The 15,564-nt window shown below is 51.4% G+C and overlaps 2 protein-coding genes across 2 annotated transcripts; one reads left to right on the top strand and one right to left on the bottom strand.

Annotated features, from left to right (window-relative positions):
* Positions 1–553: 553 nt before the first annotated feature.
* On the bottom strand, positions 554–2,905 carry DEFB1 (defensin beta 1). The gene is made up of 3 exons (XM_071742508.1): positions 2,755–2,905; positions 1,449–1,655; positions 554–861 (listed from the first exon to the last, which is right to left on the bottom strand). Exons 1-2 carry the CDS (start codon positions 2,825–2,827, stop codon positions 1,504–1,506), a joined length of 225 nt encoding a protein of 74 aa, XP_071598609.1. The 5' UTR covers positions 2,828–2,905; the 3' UTR covers positions 554–861; positions 1,449–1,503.
* Positions 2,906–7,425: 4,520 nt separating this feature from the next.
* Positions 7,426–14,691, top strand: XKR5 (XK related 5). The gene is made up of 7 exons (XM_071742180.1): positions 7,426–7,540; positions 8,802–8,985; positions 9,087–9,268; positions 10,104–10,313; positions 10,419–10,588; positions 11,800–11,911; positions 12,548–14,691. Exons 1-7 carry the CDS (start codon positions 7,483–7,485, stop codon positions 13,618–13,620), a joined length of 1,989 nt encoding a protein of 662 aa, XP_071598281.1. The 5' UTR covers positions 7,426–7,482; the 3' UTR covers positions 13,621–14,691.
* Positions 14,692–15,564: the final 873 nt, after the last annotated feature.

Raw genomic sequence — 15,564 nt, 5'->3', positions numbered from 1 at the left:
GTCTGCCAATGAGATGGGGATGGACCTAAGACACACAGGACCTAAGCCCTACACTTCAGAAACCAAAAGGATCAAAACACTCCTAACCTATAGAATCAGAGAATCACAGATTGGTTTGGGTTGGAAGGGGCCTTAAAGCTCATCCAGTTCCAACCCCCCTGCATGGGCAGGGACACCTCCCCCAGCCCAGGGTGCTCCAAGCCCCATCCAACCTGGGCTGAGACACTGCCAGGGATGGGGCAGCCACAGCTTCTCTGGGAAACCTGGGCCAGGGGCTCAGCACCCTCAGAGCAGAGAATTTCCTTCTGATGTCCAACCTAAATCCCCCCTCCTTGAGTTTTAAACTGTTCCTCCTTTTGCCATCCCTCCAGGCCCTTGTCCAAAGTCCCTCCCCAGCTTTTCTGGAGCCCCTTCAGGCACTGGAAGGTGCTCTAAGGTCTCCCTGGAGCCTTCTCTTCTCCAGGCTGAACAACCCCAACCCTCAGCCTGGCTCCAGAGCAGAGCTGCTCCAGCCCTCAGGTCATCTTCATGGCCCATAAATTGTTTAAAGCACTTTGTGTAATTACTGAGGCTTTATTAGATCTTTACACAACTCAGTTTGTGAGCCACAGTCTCTTTGAAGCAGATGTGTGTTAGAGGAGAGAAAAAGAGCCCAGCTCACTTCAGAGCTGGAAGGCTGAGATATTTTGCAGAGCCTGAAAGAGAGCAGCAGATCATGCCTGAAGACCAGTTTCCAGCCCCTGGTGTATCATGTTAGAGGTGAAGTGAGAGCTGACCAGGCTTCCACTGCAGAACAAGTGTATGGATGAGCCAGATGTCCTCTGAGAAGCTGGAGAGATGAGCAAGCCAGGACAGCATCATCTGAGAATACAGAATGGGAAAGTGGAAGATAAAAGACCTTCTCTTGAGATGATTATAAGGAGATAAACAGTCTCACAGAAGATAAAAGGGGTCCTACAGGGAAGAAGATGGGAATCTACAGGGTTGTATTTCACCTCCACACCTTGCTCCTCCATGGGTTCCACCAATGTGAAGCATCAGGGCTATAACAGGGAACCACTTCCCAAAAAAACTTCTTCAGTGGTTGGAAATCAGCTTCCTGCTCTCCCCTCAGGACACCAGCCTGGCAACCAAGGCCATCAGAGCTCCATGGGTGGCTACCAGAGGAGAGCAGGTGGCTTGGGTGAGGAGGTCTGCTGCTGTATCTCAGCATCCCATCAAGCTCTCCCCCAACAAGAGGAGGAAATCTGCCTGGTCCCCATCACAAAGCACCCTTGGCAGGGAAAGGAGCTGCCCTGGTTCAGTCCACCCTGCCTTGGTGACAGTGGAAGGACAAGGTTCAGTGGATGAGGAGGTGCCACGCAGTGATCTCCCAGTTGCAGATCCAGGGGAGCAGAGCAGACACATGGCCACAAGCAGAGGTAACCACTACCAACACCAACACAAACCTGTGTAGAGAAGGGCAAAACTGCTTTTCTGCTGCCACTGATGGTACCAACACCATCAGTGCCCACCATGGGATGTTGAGGGTTCCCATAATGGCCTACAGCACTTTGCCAGTCCATTGTAGCAGGTGCCCGTGGCTCTTTTAAACAAGGGACACAGCAGGAATGAGCACTGGCCCTTGGTCTTCCGACACGTCACGGTGTCCGACACTGTAAAGGAGGAGAAGAACCAGTGAGCATCTTCTTTTGGATTTACACCTGTGGAAAAGGCTCTCCTGACCCTGACAAGCAGGGGAGGTGGGCTCATGTCAACCTCATCAAGTTCAGCAAGACCAAGTGCAGGTTCTGCATCTGGGTCAGGGCAATCCCAAGCCCTGATAGAGGCTGAGCAGTGACTGCCTTGAGAGCAGCCCTGGGGAGAAGGACTTGGGGGTGCTGGGGGATGAGAAGCTCAACCTGAGCCATCAGTGTACACTTGGAGCCCAGAAAGTCAATCCCATCCTTGGCCCCATCAAGAGAAAGGTGGCCAGCAGGTCAAGGGAGGGGATTCACCCCCTCTGCTCCACTCTTGTGAGACCCAACCCAGAGTTCTGTGTCCCGTTCTGGAGTCCCTGTTACAAGAAAGCCATGGATGTGCTGGAGTGTGTCCAGAGAAGGACCAGGAGGATTATCAGAGGGCTGGAGCAGCTCTGGTATGGGGACAGACTGAGAGAGTTGGGGTTATTCAGGCTGGAGAGGAGAAGGCTCTGAGGAGACCTTAGTGTGGCCTTCCAGTATCTGAAGGGGCTACAAGAAAGCTGGGGAGGGACTTTTTAGGATGTCAGGGAGTGATAGGACATGGGGGAATGGATTCAAACTAGAGGAGGGGAGGTTTAGATTGGAAGTTAGGAAGAAGTTCTTCCCCATGAGGGTGGTGAGACCCTGGCACAGGTTGCCCAGAGAGCCCCACCAATCCCTGGAAGTTTTTAAGGCCAGGCTGGAGAGGGCTCTGAGCAACCTGATCTGGTGGGAGGTGTCCCTGCTCATGGCAGGGGGGTTGGAATGAGATGATCTTAAAGGTCCCTTCCAACCCTGAAAATTTGAAAATTCTATGATTCTATGATCCTCAGTTACTCGAGTTGCATCAGACCATTTGCTTTAGAAAGAAAGAAAAAAAAAAAAAAAAAAGCCTCTCCCCTTGCTCACAACACTTCCATGTGCAGAGAGCACCAGAAGGAGCCTGGGGAGCTCCACAACCTGCTGTGGAGTTTTGCTGCCATCCCTGAAAGCCTCCAGGAGCTCTGCAAACCATGGATGTATTTCCACTTACCTGCAGCTGCCTGGGACACCCCCGTGAGGAGAAGCAGGAGCAGACAGAACATCTTCATGGCTTTGGTTGACATGGTGGAGCTCCAGCATAAAGGTGCTGAGAGCAAGAGGTGCTGCAAGAAGAGGGAACTGCTCTGTATTTATAAGGCTTTGATGAATGCAATCTGCAGGGGTTTAGCAATCATGTTTGGATTCAAATGATCTATTTAAGAAGGATGCACCCTGCAACCTCTAATTACAAACCCTTGGGTAGATACCACCCTGTGTCCCCACCCTGAAAGGAACCCAAACACCAACAGCTGCTGGTTCCTATGCCTGATCCATCTCCTCCAGGAACAGCACATTCAGGAAGATATTTCAGAGCCCATTTCACCAGAACACATGCACAAGGCTGAGGTCAAACCTTAATGAAATGCATCTTTGCCTCCAGAAATCCTAATTCTGCACAGAAATAAACATTTGAGCCCATTTTAGACCCCCTAAAAAGGACTGAGACTGAATCCAGGATCAGCCCCACCACTTGAAGGTTGGAGAAATGGCTTTGCAGAGAGGCCCTTCACTTGCCAAGCTTGCTAAAAAAAACACAGAGAGGTGACTACAGCATCCTCTGGATGTGGCTTGAACGGAGACATGAGGGTTGTTGTTTTGTTGTTTGTTTTTTGGTTTTTTTTTTTAAGCAAGACAGACTCCTGGGTGCTGAAATCCAGCAGAGAAAAACACAGCCAAACCAGTGGCTGGCTGGCAGCCAGAGCAACTGGGAGTTGGCTGTGAAACTGGGGCGGGTGGCGAGCTCTGGGGATCTCTTCAGGAGGGTTTTTTTGGCTTCCTCCTTCTCTGCTTGGCAGAGTTTCGGGGTGGTAGTGGCAGCATCTCGTGTGGCATGGGAATTTATTCCTGGCGTGGGACGCAGCCTTTGGGCAGGAGGAGGAGGAGCTGATTTTGTCATCGTTCACTTGGGGACTGAGAAAAAGCATCTGAGGAGCCCTGGGGAGGTTCCTTCCTGAGCAGGATGATGGTAAAGAGCAAGAGGGATGAGACAAGGAGGTTCATGTGGCTTCTGTGGATGATGGTCCTTCAGCAGCCCACCCTCAGCTTTGGAAGAGGCTTTGGTGCCTGTTAGAAATTGGGATTTGCAAATTGGGTTTTCTAGGAAGGGGCCATTTGGCAGCAGTGGTGTTTGTTACATTAGAAATTGTGGAGGACAAGGCTCAAAGACAACTAAGCCTGAGCTTTGCTTGGCCCTATTTACACCCCTAAAGTTACTAAAATGCTTTGCTGGAGGTGATTCTCACAACTCAATGTTGGGAGTCCATGAAACACTTCACTGAAGACAGACATGGCAGTGGGACAAGAGGAGAAGCAGATTTTGTCCCTTTCACCCATGATTTTTGATTCCACCAAACCTAAACATTGGAGTCAAGGCTGCAAAGCTGCAAATTTTGGTTAAAAAAAAAAAAAAAAAAACAGTGCTGGATATCAAGCAGGGACCCTGGTGATGCTCCCTTGGGGTGGGACAATCAGGCAATGACATCTCAGAGAAGTTTGGCTTCCCAGTCAGCAGCACATCCATGGCCCTGAGCACATGCAGGGTATTAAATTATCACAGAATCAAAGAATAGTTCTGGTTGGAAGGGACCTTAAAGCTCACCCAGTTCCAACCCCCCTGCATGGGCAGGGACACCTCCCACAGGGATGGGGTTGCTCCAAGCCCCATCCAACCTGGGCTGAGACACTGCCAGGGATGGGGCAGCCACAGCTTCCTTGGGAAACCTGGGCCAGGGGCTCAACACCCTCAGATTTAAGAATTTCTTCCTAATGCCCAACCTAAATCTCCCCTCTTCAAGTTTTAAACCATCTCCTTGCAGGGAACTGTAGAGAGCAATAAGGTCTCCTCTCAGTCTTCTCCAAACTAAACATTCCCAATTCATAGAATCATGGAATCATAGAATGGTTTGGGATGGAAGGGACCTTAAAGCTCACCCAGTTCCAACCCCCCTGCATGGTCAGGGACACCTCCCCCAGCCCAGGGTGCTCCAAGCCCCATCCAACCTGGGCTGAGACATTGCCAGGGATGGGGCAGCCACAGCTTCCTTGGGCAACCTGGGCAACCAGGGGCTCAGCACCCTCACAGAAAGGAATTTCTCTCTCAGATCTCAACTCAATCTCCCCCCTTGAAGCTGGAAACCCATCCCATCACTCCAGGCTCTTGTCCAAAGTCCCTCCCCAGCTTTCCTGGAGCCCCTTCAGGCACTGGAAGGTGCTCTAAGGTCTCCCTGGAGCTTCCTCATCTCCAGGCTGAACACCCCCAACTCTCAGCCTGGCTCCAGAGCAGAGCTGCTCCAGCCCTTGGATCATCTCCGTGGCCTCCTCTGGACTATCCAACAGCTCCAGGTCCTTCTGATGTCAGGGGCTCCAGAACTGGACCCAGCAACACAGGTGGAGACTCCCAAGAGAGGAGCAGAGGAGGAAATTCATTGCTCATGTGCAGATTTGGAAGCAAGATGGTACAGAGCAGGCAGGGACAGGAGTGATGCTCTGGGGACCTGTAGAGAACCCTGGAAAAGGAGCTGAACAAGTGAGAAATTTTGCTCCTGGTAAGCAGCAGCGTCCAGGATTTATTCCCAGGGTTGCAAAAAAACTTGCTAACAGTTTCAAAAATAAACAAACAAACAAAAAACCCAAAAGACACAACAGAAAAATAGGAAAAGCGTGAGAGTCCCCAAACACAGGGACATCCCAACAGCCTGTGCACAAAGCTGTGGGACCTCCCTGGGTGATTTTGCAGAAGAAATCACAAAGCCTTAGATGATATTTGCACCTAATTAAAAAAACACAAAACCAAAAACAAATTCCAAAAAAAAAAAAACAAAAACAAAAACCCACCAAAAAAACCCCAAAAAAACCCAGAACCTCCATGAAAACAAACAAAACTATAAAAATGAAACAATAAATAAATAAATTTTAAAAATAGTGAACAAACAAACAAAAAAATTAATGGACTTCCCAGGAGTGACCTTCTGAGATTTTATTTTCTAAAAATCAGGTTCTTCTCCATGGGTGGAGTCTTTCAGTCTGGAGACTGGGGAAAAAGAAAAAAAGAAAAAGAAGAAAAAGAAGAAAAAGAAGAAAAAGAAGAAGAGGAAGAAGAAGAAGATGAAGAGGAAGAAGAAGAAGAAGAAGAGGAAGAGGAAGAAGAAGAAGAAGAAGAAGAAGAAGAAGAAGAAGAAGAAGAAGAAGAAGAAGAAGAAGAAGAAGAAGAAGAAGAAGAAGAAGAAGAAGAAGAAGAAGAAGAAGAAGAAGAAGAAGAAGAAGAAGAAGAAGAAGAAGAAAAGGAAAAGGAAAAGAAAAAGAAAAAGAAAAAGAAAAAGAAAAAAGAAAAAGAAAAAGAAAAAGGAAAAGGAAAAGGAAAAGGAAAAGAAAAAGGAAAAGAAAAAGAAAAAGAAAGGAAAAGGAAAAGGAAAAGGAAAAGGAAAAGGAAAAGGAAAAGGAAAAGGAAAAGGAAAAGGAAAAGGAAAAGGAAAAGGAAAAGGAAAAGGAAAAGGAAAAGGAAAAGGAAAAGGAAAAGGAAAAGGAAAAGGAAAAGGAAAAGGAAAAGGAAGAGGAAATCTCTGCACACCCACAGGGCTCCTGCATCCCCCGACAGCTTCACAGAGGCTTCAGCTCTGGGGTTAGAAACAACCGAATGAATTTATGGCTCCCTGAACCCCGGGTCCCGGCTGCCACCTACTGCTCATCCCTGCGGCACCGGGGGACATCGCGAGGGGGCTGTGAAATTTCAGGAAAACCTGGGGGACATCGGGAGGGGGTTGTGCAAGTTCAGGAGGACCCTGGGGGACATCGGGAGGGGTCTCTGCAAATTTCGAGAGAACCCGGGGGACATCAGGAGGGGGTTGTGAAATTTCAGGAAAACCTGGGGGACATCGAGAGGGGTTCGTGTAATTTCAGGAAAATCTGGGAGACATCAGGAGGGGGTTGTGCAAGTTCAGGAAAACCTGGGAGACATTGGAAGGGGTTTGTGCAAATTTCGAGAGGACCTGGGGGACATCAGGAAAAGGAAAAGGGTCCAGGAATTTCAGGAAGATCTGGGAGACATCAGGAGGGGGTTTTGCAAGTGCAGAAAAACCTGAGGGACATCAGGAGGGGGTTGTGAAATTTCAGGAAAATCTGGGGGACATTAGGAGGGGTTTGTGAAATTTCAGGAAAACCTGGAGAACATCTGGAGGAACTTGTCCAAGTTCAGAAGAATCTGGGGGACATCGGGAGGAGCTTGTGAAAGTTCAGGAAAACCTGGGGGACATAGAGAGGGGGTTTTGCAAGTGCAGGAAAACCTGGGGACATCGGGAGGGGTTTGTACAAGTGCAGGAGGACCCTGGGGGTCACTGGGACAAACTGGTGCACACGCACCAGACCCCAGTGACATCGGGCCGGGGTGGTACCGGCAGAGAACCCCCCAGGGGATGATGGGTCGGGCCGGTACCGATACACAGTAACCCCATGGGTGCCGGGCGTGGGGTGCACCCACGCGTGACGTAAGCAGCGTGACGTCACGGCTCCAGGCGGGAAAGAGAGGGTTGGGGGGAGGCACTGGGGGAGGTGCCCGGGAGAGGGCGGGGAAGGATCAGCCCCGGAGGTTCCTTCCTCCTCCTCCTCATCCCCCTCTTCATCCCTGCTCCTCCTCCTCCTTCTGCCCCTGGGCTGTGGAACGCGGGCCGCGGAAGGGGCGCGCAGGATGCGCGGGGTCTTCCCGGGTCTCTGCTTGGCGCTGTTGGCGGCGGAGCGGGCAGCGCGTGAGTCTGCGCGCAAGATGCGCGGGATGGGGCGGGCGGGTAAGGGGCGGGTAAGGGGGTGCCGCGCACATTCCGGAGGGTGGGGAGGGGGAGGAAGGGGGAGCGGAGGCAGGTGGAAGACCCCCTTTAGAAGCCACCCCCGTGTCCTGGGTCACCAAAAAAATCCTTTTTACCATTTTCTGTCTCTTTGTTTTGTTTTTAATTTGAAAGATTCAGTTTGTTGGGGTTTGTGGTTTTTTGGGGGGTTTTTTTTTGGGTTTTTTTATTTATTTCGTTAATTAAAAATATCAAGCAGAGACAGGGGCTGGGTGGAGAGTGGATGGAGAGCTCAGAAGAAGGACTTGGGGGGGTGTTGGGTGAGGAGGAGCTCAAGGTGAGCTGGCAGCGTGTGCTGGAAGCCCAGAAACCCCCCATGTCCTGGGCTGCATCCCCAGGTGTGTGACCAAAAGGGTCAGGGAGGGGATTGTCCCCCTCTGCTCTGCTCCGGGGAGAACCCCCTGGGTCCTGGGTCCAGTTCTGGGGTCCCCAACATAAGAAGGACCTGGAGATGTTGGGGTGAGTCCAGAGGAGGCCATGGAGATGATCCAAGGGTTGGAGCAGCTCTGGAGTCAGGATGAGAGTTGGGGGTGTTCAGCCTGGAGAAGAGAAGGCTCCAGGGAGACCTTGGAGCACCTTCCAGTGCCTGAAGGGGCTGCAGGAAAGCTGGGGAGGGACTTTGGACAAGGGCCTGGAGGGATGGGGCAAGGGGGGATGGATTCAAGCTGCAAGAGGGGAGATGATTGAGATATTTAGAAGAACTTCTTTGCAGAGAAGCTGTGGCTGCCCCATCCCTGGCAGTGTCTCAGCCCAGGTTGGATGGGGCTTGGAGCACCCTGGGCTGTGGGAGGTGTCCCTGCCCATGCAGGGGGGCTGGAACTGGATGAGCTTTAAGGTCCCTTCCAACCCAAGCCAGTCTGGGATTCTCTATTATTATTGTTAATATTATTATTGATGTTAATGCTATTATTAGTATTATAATAATGTTTGGAACACGAGCCCTTCTCTGAACACTTTTTATCAGAGCCCTTCTTTGGGCTGGGCTCTTTGGTGGTGATGGCTGTGCAACAGCTGACAAGCCACCAGGTGCTGGCAGCTGGAGATAAGGGGAGGAGGGCTGCAAACCCCTTGGGAGCTGAATTTGGGGCAGGTTGTGGGCATCACCTCTCAGCTGTTGGGCGTGCAGGGCTCTGGCATCCCTCGGTGCATCTCTGCTGTTCTCCAGGGCTCTGTGCCATCATCCACTACCTCATCCATGGGCAGCTGGGCTGGTTTGGCTTGACCACAGCCTGCATGGTGCCTGGCTACGTGGTTCAGCTCCTCAGCATCATCTGGTTCAGGGCAGATGGGCATCCATCTGGCTGTTGGCTCCTGGTGCTCCACATCCTACAGCTGGGCCTCTGGAAGAGGTAAGAGATGCTCCCTCTGGTCCATTCAGCCCTCCCAACCTGGATGCAACCCTAAACCTGCCCAAACCAGGCTGGACATCCCATCGTGGTGACTCTTGCAGGTACTGGGATGTTTTATGGATGGCAGCCAAGACAAATGGCAGCTCCTGTGTAGGGGAGGTGTTGATGCAGCACGGGGACGTGTGTGTGCTGCAGCTCCTGGAAGCTCTGCTGCAGACCCTGCCTCACCTCCTGCTGCAGGTCTACGTTGCTGTGGCAGCTGACTCAGTGCTCTTCATCCCTGGTGAGTGGGGAGTTCCCAGGAGATCACTGTGAGTTGCAGAGGGGTGATGAGTTTTGGGGGGGACACATATGGGCCATGCTGGCAGGGCACAGGGTGGGCTCGTGATGGTGAGGACATTGGAAAGGGGCTGGGAAGCCTCAGTGCAAAGCAGCAGAGACAAGTGTGGCTTCAAAAGTGTTGTGGCTGAACCTAAAGGAGTCTCTGAACTTCCCCTTGGGTTCTCCTGGTTGGTAAAGTCAGTCCAGGTACAGGGAACCTCCACAGCAACACTGCCTTGGGTAGCTTTGAACCCAACACATCCCTGGCAGTGTCTCAGCCCAGGTTGGATGGGGCTTGGAGCAACCTGGGCTGGTGGGAGGTGTCCCTGCCCATGCAGGAGGGTTGGAAGAAGGTGATTTTTAGGTTCTCTTCCAACCCAAACCAGTCTGACATTCTGTGTTCTTACTGATGGTCCAGCCCCAATCACTGTAGTGCTGAGCATTTTGGGGCTGTTTCATGGAAAATGTGAACTTTCAGGTGTGCAAAAGGGGAAGTTGGGGTGCAGAGTCACAGCGTGCACAAGGAAAAGCTCAGGTCCATGTCAGTGACCACAAGTGGACCTTCCCTGATGCTGCAGACCCCATTAGTGGCAGAGAATGGTCAGAGGATTTGGGCAGGGAGATGCTGGGCTTGCAAAGGAACCAAGTTCAGTGGGACTTGGTTGAAATATTCCACATGGTGTCTGGCTTGTATTGGGGTGCTGTGCTACCAATAGCTCCTTTGAGTTGAGAGATGGTCCTGCAGTGTGACTGAGTGTCCTTCAGAGCATCTGAGGCCTCTCCCTTTCCCCATGCAGGTGTCAGTGCTGGGTTGTCCCTGCTCTCCCTTGCTTGGGCTTTGGTCTCCTACAGCCACTTCAGCTGCCTGCTGAAACCTGGACACCTCTGCCCACCTCCCACAGCCATCCTCTGCCTGCTGCTCTGGAGGATGGGGATGCTGAGCACCAGGGTCCTGGCCCTGGTTCTTTTTGCCAAGCTGTATTCCTTTTGGGTTTTGCCCGTGGCAGGTGAGACCTCTGATCATCATCCCCCTGTCCCATCCTGCTCTCAGCTACAAGGATGCTCCCTATCAGAGAACCATCTGATCCTTCCAGTCTTTTTTCCCTTGCCAGGTGTCCACTGGTTGATCATGTCCTTCTGGCTGGTGGCCCAGCAGACAGATATAGTGGCCCAGCCCTGCTGCTGGAGGCTGTTCAATTGCCTGCTGGGAGCTGTGTACATCTTCTGCTACATTAATGTCCGTCCTGGCCCTTCCAAGCAGAGGGTGGCTGTGTTTTATGCTGTAAGTACCCAGGATATTTTGGCATTAGGCATGGATGCAGCTGCTGGGGAGAACAAGAGCTTCAGACTCTCTCCTTCCTCATCTCTCACATCACCACTTGATAAAAATCCAGCAGTTATTGGACCAAGTCCAGAGGAGGCCATGGAGATGATAGGAGGGCTGGAGCAACTCTGGTGTGGAGACAGACTGAGAGTTGGGGGTGTTCAGCCTGGAGAAGAGAAGACCCCAGGGAGACCTTAGAGCACCTTCCAGTGTCTGAAGGGGCTCCAGGAAAGCTGGGGAGGGACTTTGGACAAGAGCCTGGAGGGATGGGACGAAAGGGGAGGGTTTCCAGCTGCAAGAGGGGAGATGGAGAGGAGATGGAAGGGAGAAATTCTTTGGGGTGAAGGTGCTGAGCCCCTGACCCAGGTTTCCCAGAGAAGCTGTGGCTGCCCCATCCCTGGCAGTGTCTCAGCCCAGGTTGGATGGGGCTTGGAGCAACCTGGGCTGTGGGAGGTGTCCCTGACCATGCAGGGGGTTGGAACTGGATGAGCTTTAAGTTCCCTTCCAACCCAAACCATTCTATGATTCCATGATTCTATGAATTGGGAATGTTTAGTTTGGAGAAGACTGAGAGGAGACCTTATTGCTCTCTACAGTTCCCTGCAAGGAGGTGGTTTAACACTTGGAGAGGGGAGATTTAGGTTGGACATTAGGAAGAAATTCTTAAATTTGAGGGTGGTGAGACACTGGCCCAGGTTTCCCAAGGAAGCTGTGGCTGCCCCATCCCTGGCAGTGTCTCAGCCCAGGTTGGATGGGGCTTGGAGCACCCTGGGCTGGGGGAGGTGTCCCTGACCATGCAGGGGGTTGGAACTGGATGAGCTTAAAGTTCCCTTCCAGCCCAAACCATTCTAGGATTCTATGATTTCCCACATCCTGCCAAATCCACGTGGTCACCAAGGTGGCTGAACCTTTGATCTGGCTTTGTTTTCTTAGCTGCAGCCCCACAATAACTTGATAAGAGTAGAACTGCTGTGTGGCTCTGCCAGAGTTATTTTTCCTGTTAAACAAAAAGGTCAAGACCTTGCAAAAAGTTCAGTTCAGCAACCTCTGTGTTTTAACTTCTAAGTTAGAGGCAAAATAAATCAGAAAGCTCCAGAGACTGGGGGGGTTCTGCACATCTAAACCCTCAAAAGGATCAAAGTCAGAACTCTCTTTTCTCTGCTCTGCAGATAATGCTGATGGAAAACACCCTCCTGCTGCTGCTGGCCACCAGGTTCCTGCAGGATGAGCTGAGGAACAGTCTGTGTGTGACTGGGGCTGTCCTGTCAGGGTCTGTAGTAGGTAAGATCTGCTGGATTTGAGAGCCTGGGTGTCATGTTTTGAGAGTAAATGAACATCATCAACAGAGAGTTGGGGTTATTCAGGCTGGAGAGGAGAAGGCTCTGAGGAGACCTCATTGTGGCCTTCCAGGATCTGAAGGGGCTACAAGAAAGCTGGGGAGGGACTTTTTAGGATGTCAGGGAGTGATAGGACATGGGGGAATGGATTCAAACTAGAGGAGGGGAGGTTTAGATTGGAAGTTAGGAAGAAGTTCTTCCCCATGAGGGTGGTGAGACCCTGGCACAGGTTGCCCAGAGAGGTGGTGGAAGCCCCATCCATCCCTGGAAGGTTTTAAGGCCAGGCTAGAGAGGGCTCTGAGCAACCTGATCTGGTGGGAGGTGTCCCTGTCCCTGGCAGAGGGGTTGGAATGGGATGATCTTAAAGGTCCCTTCCAACCCTGAAAATTCTGATTCTATGATCCTCAGTTACTCAAGTTGCATCAGACCATTTGCTTTATTTCATAGAGTCCCAGACTCTTGAAGAATTGAACAAAGGGTCTTCTGACCTGGAGGTGGCAGTGAGGTTTGGTGTCTCCTCCACACCTCCCCAGGACACTGCTGGGGATCATCCCTTGATGCCTTTCTGCTCCTTTTTCAGGTGCCACAGCTCTGGGGGTGTATTACAGCCTGCTCCACCCCAAGTCTACAGAGATCTGGCAGGGCTTCCTGCAGACAACCTGCAGTGCTGAGGCTGATGATGATGATGTTCAGGGTGATGGAGACGGCTCCCAAGCTGGGCAGAGCTTGGAAATTTTGGGACACAGCAGATCCTTGCCAGAGGGAGGGACCACGGCAGGTCCCCAAACCATCTCGTGGCTCCTGCAGCTTGGAAGGCATCTGGAGGACAACTGGACCAACCATCACCACTGGCTGCTGGTGAAGATGGCCTTGAAGACAGGAGATATGTCCACAATCAAGGCAGCTTTTGGAGATGGTGGTGTGGGAGAGATTTACCCTGGAATGATGGGGAAACCCTCCAGCACTGAGCCTGGGGCAAACCTTTCCCTCCCCACCAGGGAAATGAGTCCTCAAGGTGCTGAACCTGCTCTGGCTGCTGAGAAACTGATGGTGGCAGGGGATGGAGGAGGTGACAAACCCAGTGCTGGGGCTGCCACAAGAGCACCCGAGGACAGAGCTGGGCAGGAGCCTGGTTGTCACCTGGCTGTGTCCTTTCCCAGGGCCTTCTCTCCTCAGGCAACTGAGGGCTCCTCTGTGTATTTCACTGCCAGCCCAGGAGGCATCACCTCTCCTGGTGTGGGGACAGCCACAGCCACCTGCATGGCCTTGGCACAAAGGGACAGCCAAGCCCAGCATCCCCCAGGCTGCCTGGAGGGAGGAGATTTATCTCTGGGGATGGCAAGCATCAGCCCAGTCCTGGGGACTGGTGGCCACAAGCATCTTCAGAGCAGCTTTTCCCTGGGTGGCCTGAGCAGCTGCAGGGTGTCAGGTCCCCCCAAAGAGGGCTCAGAGCCCACGGGGACACAGGGTGCCCTCACAGGGTGGCATCAGCTTTGGGACACCTCCCTTTGTGGCACGCGGGGGACTCTTGTGAGGAGGAGTGAGCTGAGGCCACCGTGCTTCACCTCCACCCCCAAAGCCAACTCCAGATGCCCACAGCAAGGACTGGGGGAGCTGGGAGAAGGAAGGAATGTGTCTGGGGTGCTGGAGTGACCCTGGAATTCTCTGCAGCCTCACCTTGGGTCAAGGCTGGGGTGACCACCTCATTGATAGGGTACAGAAGGAGGTAATGGGATGTTAATGTCATGAGAGTGCCCCTGCAACCTTGTAGATGTGGTCTTCCATCTCTAGGACATGTCCTTCCATCTTGATGCAGCTTCTGCTTGCAGTTTTGGAGAGCTTCAGACGTCTTAAAACCCCAGGTTTGGGTGTTTGTTGAATTTATTTACATCATGGTCCAGCTGGGGCACTCTGCCTCTGATGGATTTGTGACCATATCTTCAAAAATGTCCTTTAACCAAGTGCCTCTGCTGGCCTGTCCCAGCATGGAGATCCAGCTGCTGGCTCCAGAGGCTACATTGGTGCCCAAAGTAGGAGTCTTCTCAGGACAAATAAGTGCCTAAACCCCCCAAAATAATGAGTTTTGCTCTCAGATGCCCTTCTTTTCTGGGCAGAGTAAGCCCTGAAGTGAGGCAAGATGTTCTTGGTTTGGTTTTCCACCAGATTTGTTTTCATCTTGAGTGCTTTACCAGCTCCATTTGCTGGGACCACATAGGATCACAGCTCCTCTTCATACTCCAAACCAAGACCTCAGGACCCTGAACTGTAGACAAAAGCCATGTCCTGCTCTCTTGTCCCCTGCCCTGCTTCCTCAAGTGACCTCTGCTGCCCATCCTCCTCCTCACTGCCTCCCACCCAGCTGCAGATAATCCAGAGCTGGCTGGATGCTCCCAACTAAGTTTCACTTAGAGCCAAATCTCAAAGCAGATGTCCAGGCTCCTGCTGCTGGAAAATCCCCCCTTGCAGGCAGGGTTGGTTTATTTCAGCAGCTAAAATGCCCAGTGTTGTGGTCTCAGAAGGGGCAAATTCTGGATGTGGGTTTGTGTCCAGGACATGGCTTCATGTGGTTGATTGAGGTCTGGGCAGTTGGGTTTCACCATCAAGCTCATGGTTATCAGCTGCTGCACATCTGGCTGTGTCCTCCAGATGTTGTCCCACTGTGGGCAGGACTCCAGTGGTGCCACAGGGCAGGAAAGGCAGCAGGAAGGGCAGATGTGACATGAATTACTAAAAATAAAATAAAGTAAAATAAATAAAATAAAATAAAATAAAATAAAATAAAATAAAATAAAATAAAATAAAATAAAATAAAATAAAATAAAATAAAATAAAATAAAAATGTAGCATTCACTGCTCAGGATTGACCCAGCCAGATGTTTCTCCAAGCTGATCTGGTCACAGAAAACTCTTTTGGTGCCAGTTTTGGAATGCAGCTGCTTTCCATCATGATGAAAGCTCTGTGCCTGCTGCTGGGCTCTGCAGCAGGGAAGCAGCAGCTGAAGCATCTTGTCCAGAGTCCTGGCTCCATGCATCCCACAGAAGGCAGCAGAGCTGCCCTGGCATTATGGCAATTTTTTATATCTACTTTTGGTTTTCTACCTTTGATGAGATAAAATGGTGCTTTTAAAAAAAAAAAAACAAGAACAAACCAGGCTTTGCTGTGTCTGTGTCTCATGGTGGGGGTGCACATAAGCATGAAGAGGTCCTCTCTGGAGCTTGCTGTAGGGGATGTTGGCCCTTGATCTCCTGCTGCTTTGCAAGCTGTGCAGCTTCCTGCCTGGATGTGACCTTGTCTCCTCTCTCCTTTGCAACTCCATCTTTTTGTTTTCCTAGATTTTTCTACCCATTTCAGTTCTACCCACTCCCAGTCAGTTTGTTTTTTTTTTTCTTCTTTAACTGAGCTGGGGTTTTTTCCTTTCATTGAGCTGGGGTTTTCCTGTTCACCATCATGAGACCCCACATCCCCTCCTTTCTCTCTCTCTCCCCACTTTCTTCCTGCAAACTCAGGATGAGTTTTGCTTCTTGGGATCTTGAAGAAGGATCTGCACCCAGCACCTCTCTAGCTGGGACCACCTCAGTCTGTGGGACCTGGGGACA

The sequence above is a fragment of the Heliangelus exortis genome, chromosome 3 (genome assembly GCF_036169615.1).
Source record: "Heliangelus exortis chromosome 3, bHelExo1.hap1, whole genome shotgun sequence".
Lineage (NCBI taxonomy): Eukaryota > Metazoa > Chordata > Aves > Apodiformes > Trochilidae > Heliangelus > Heliangelus exortis.
The sequence above is the reverse complement of the archived record's forward strand: the minus strand, read 5'-3'. Positions and strand labels throughout refer to the sequence as shown.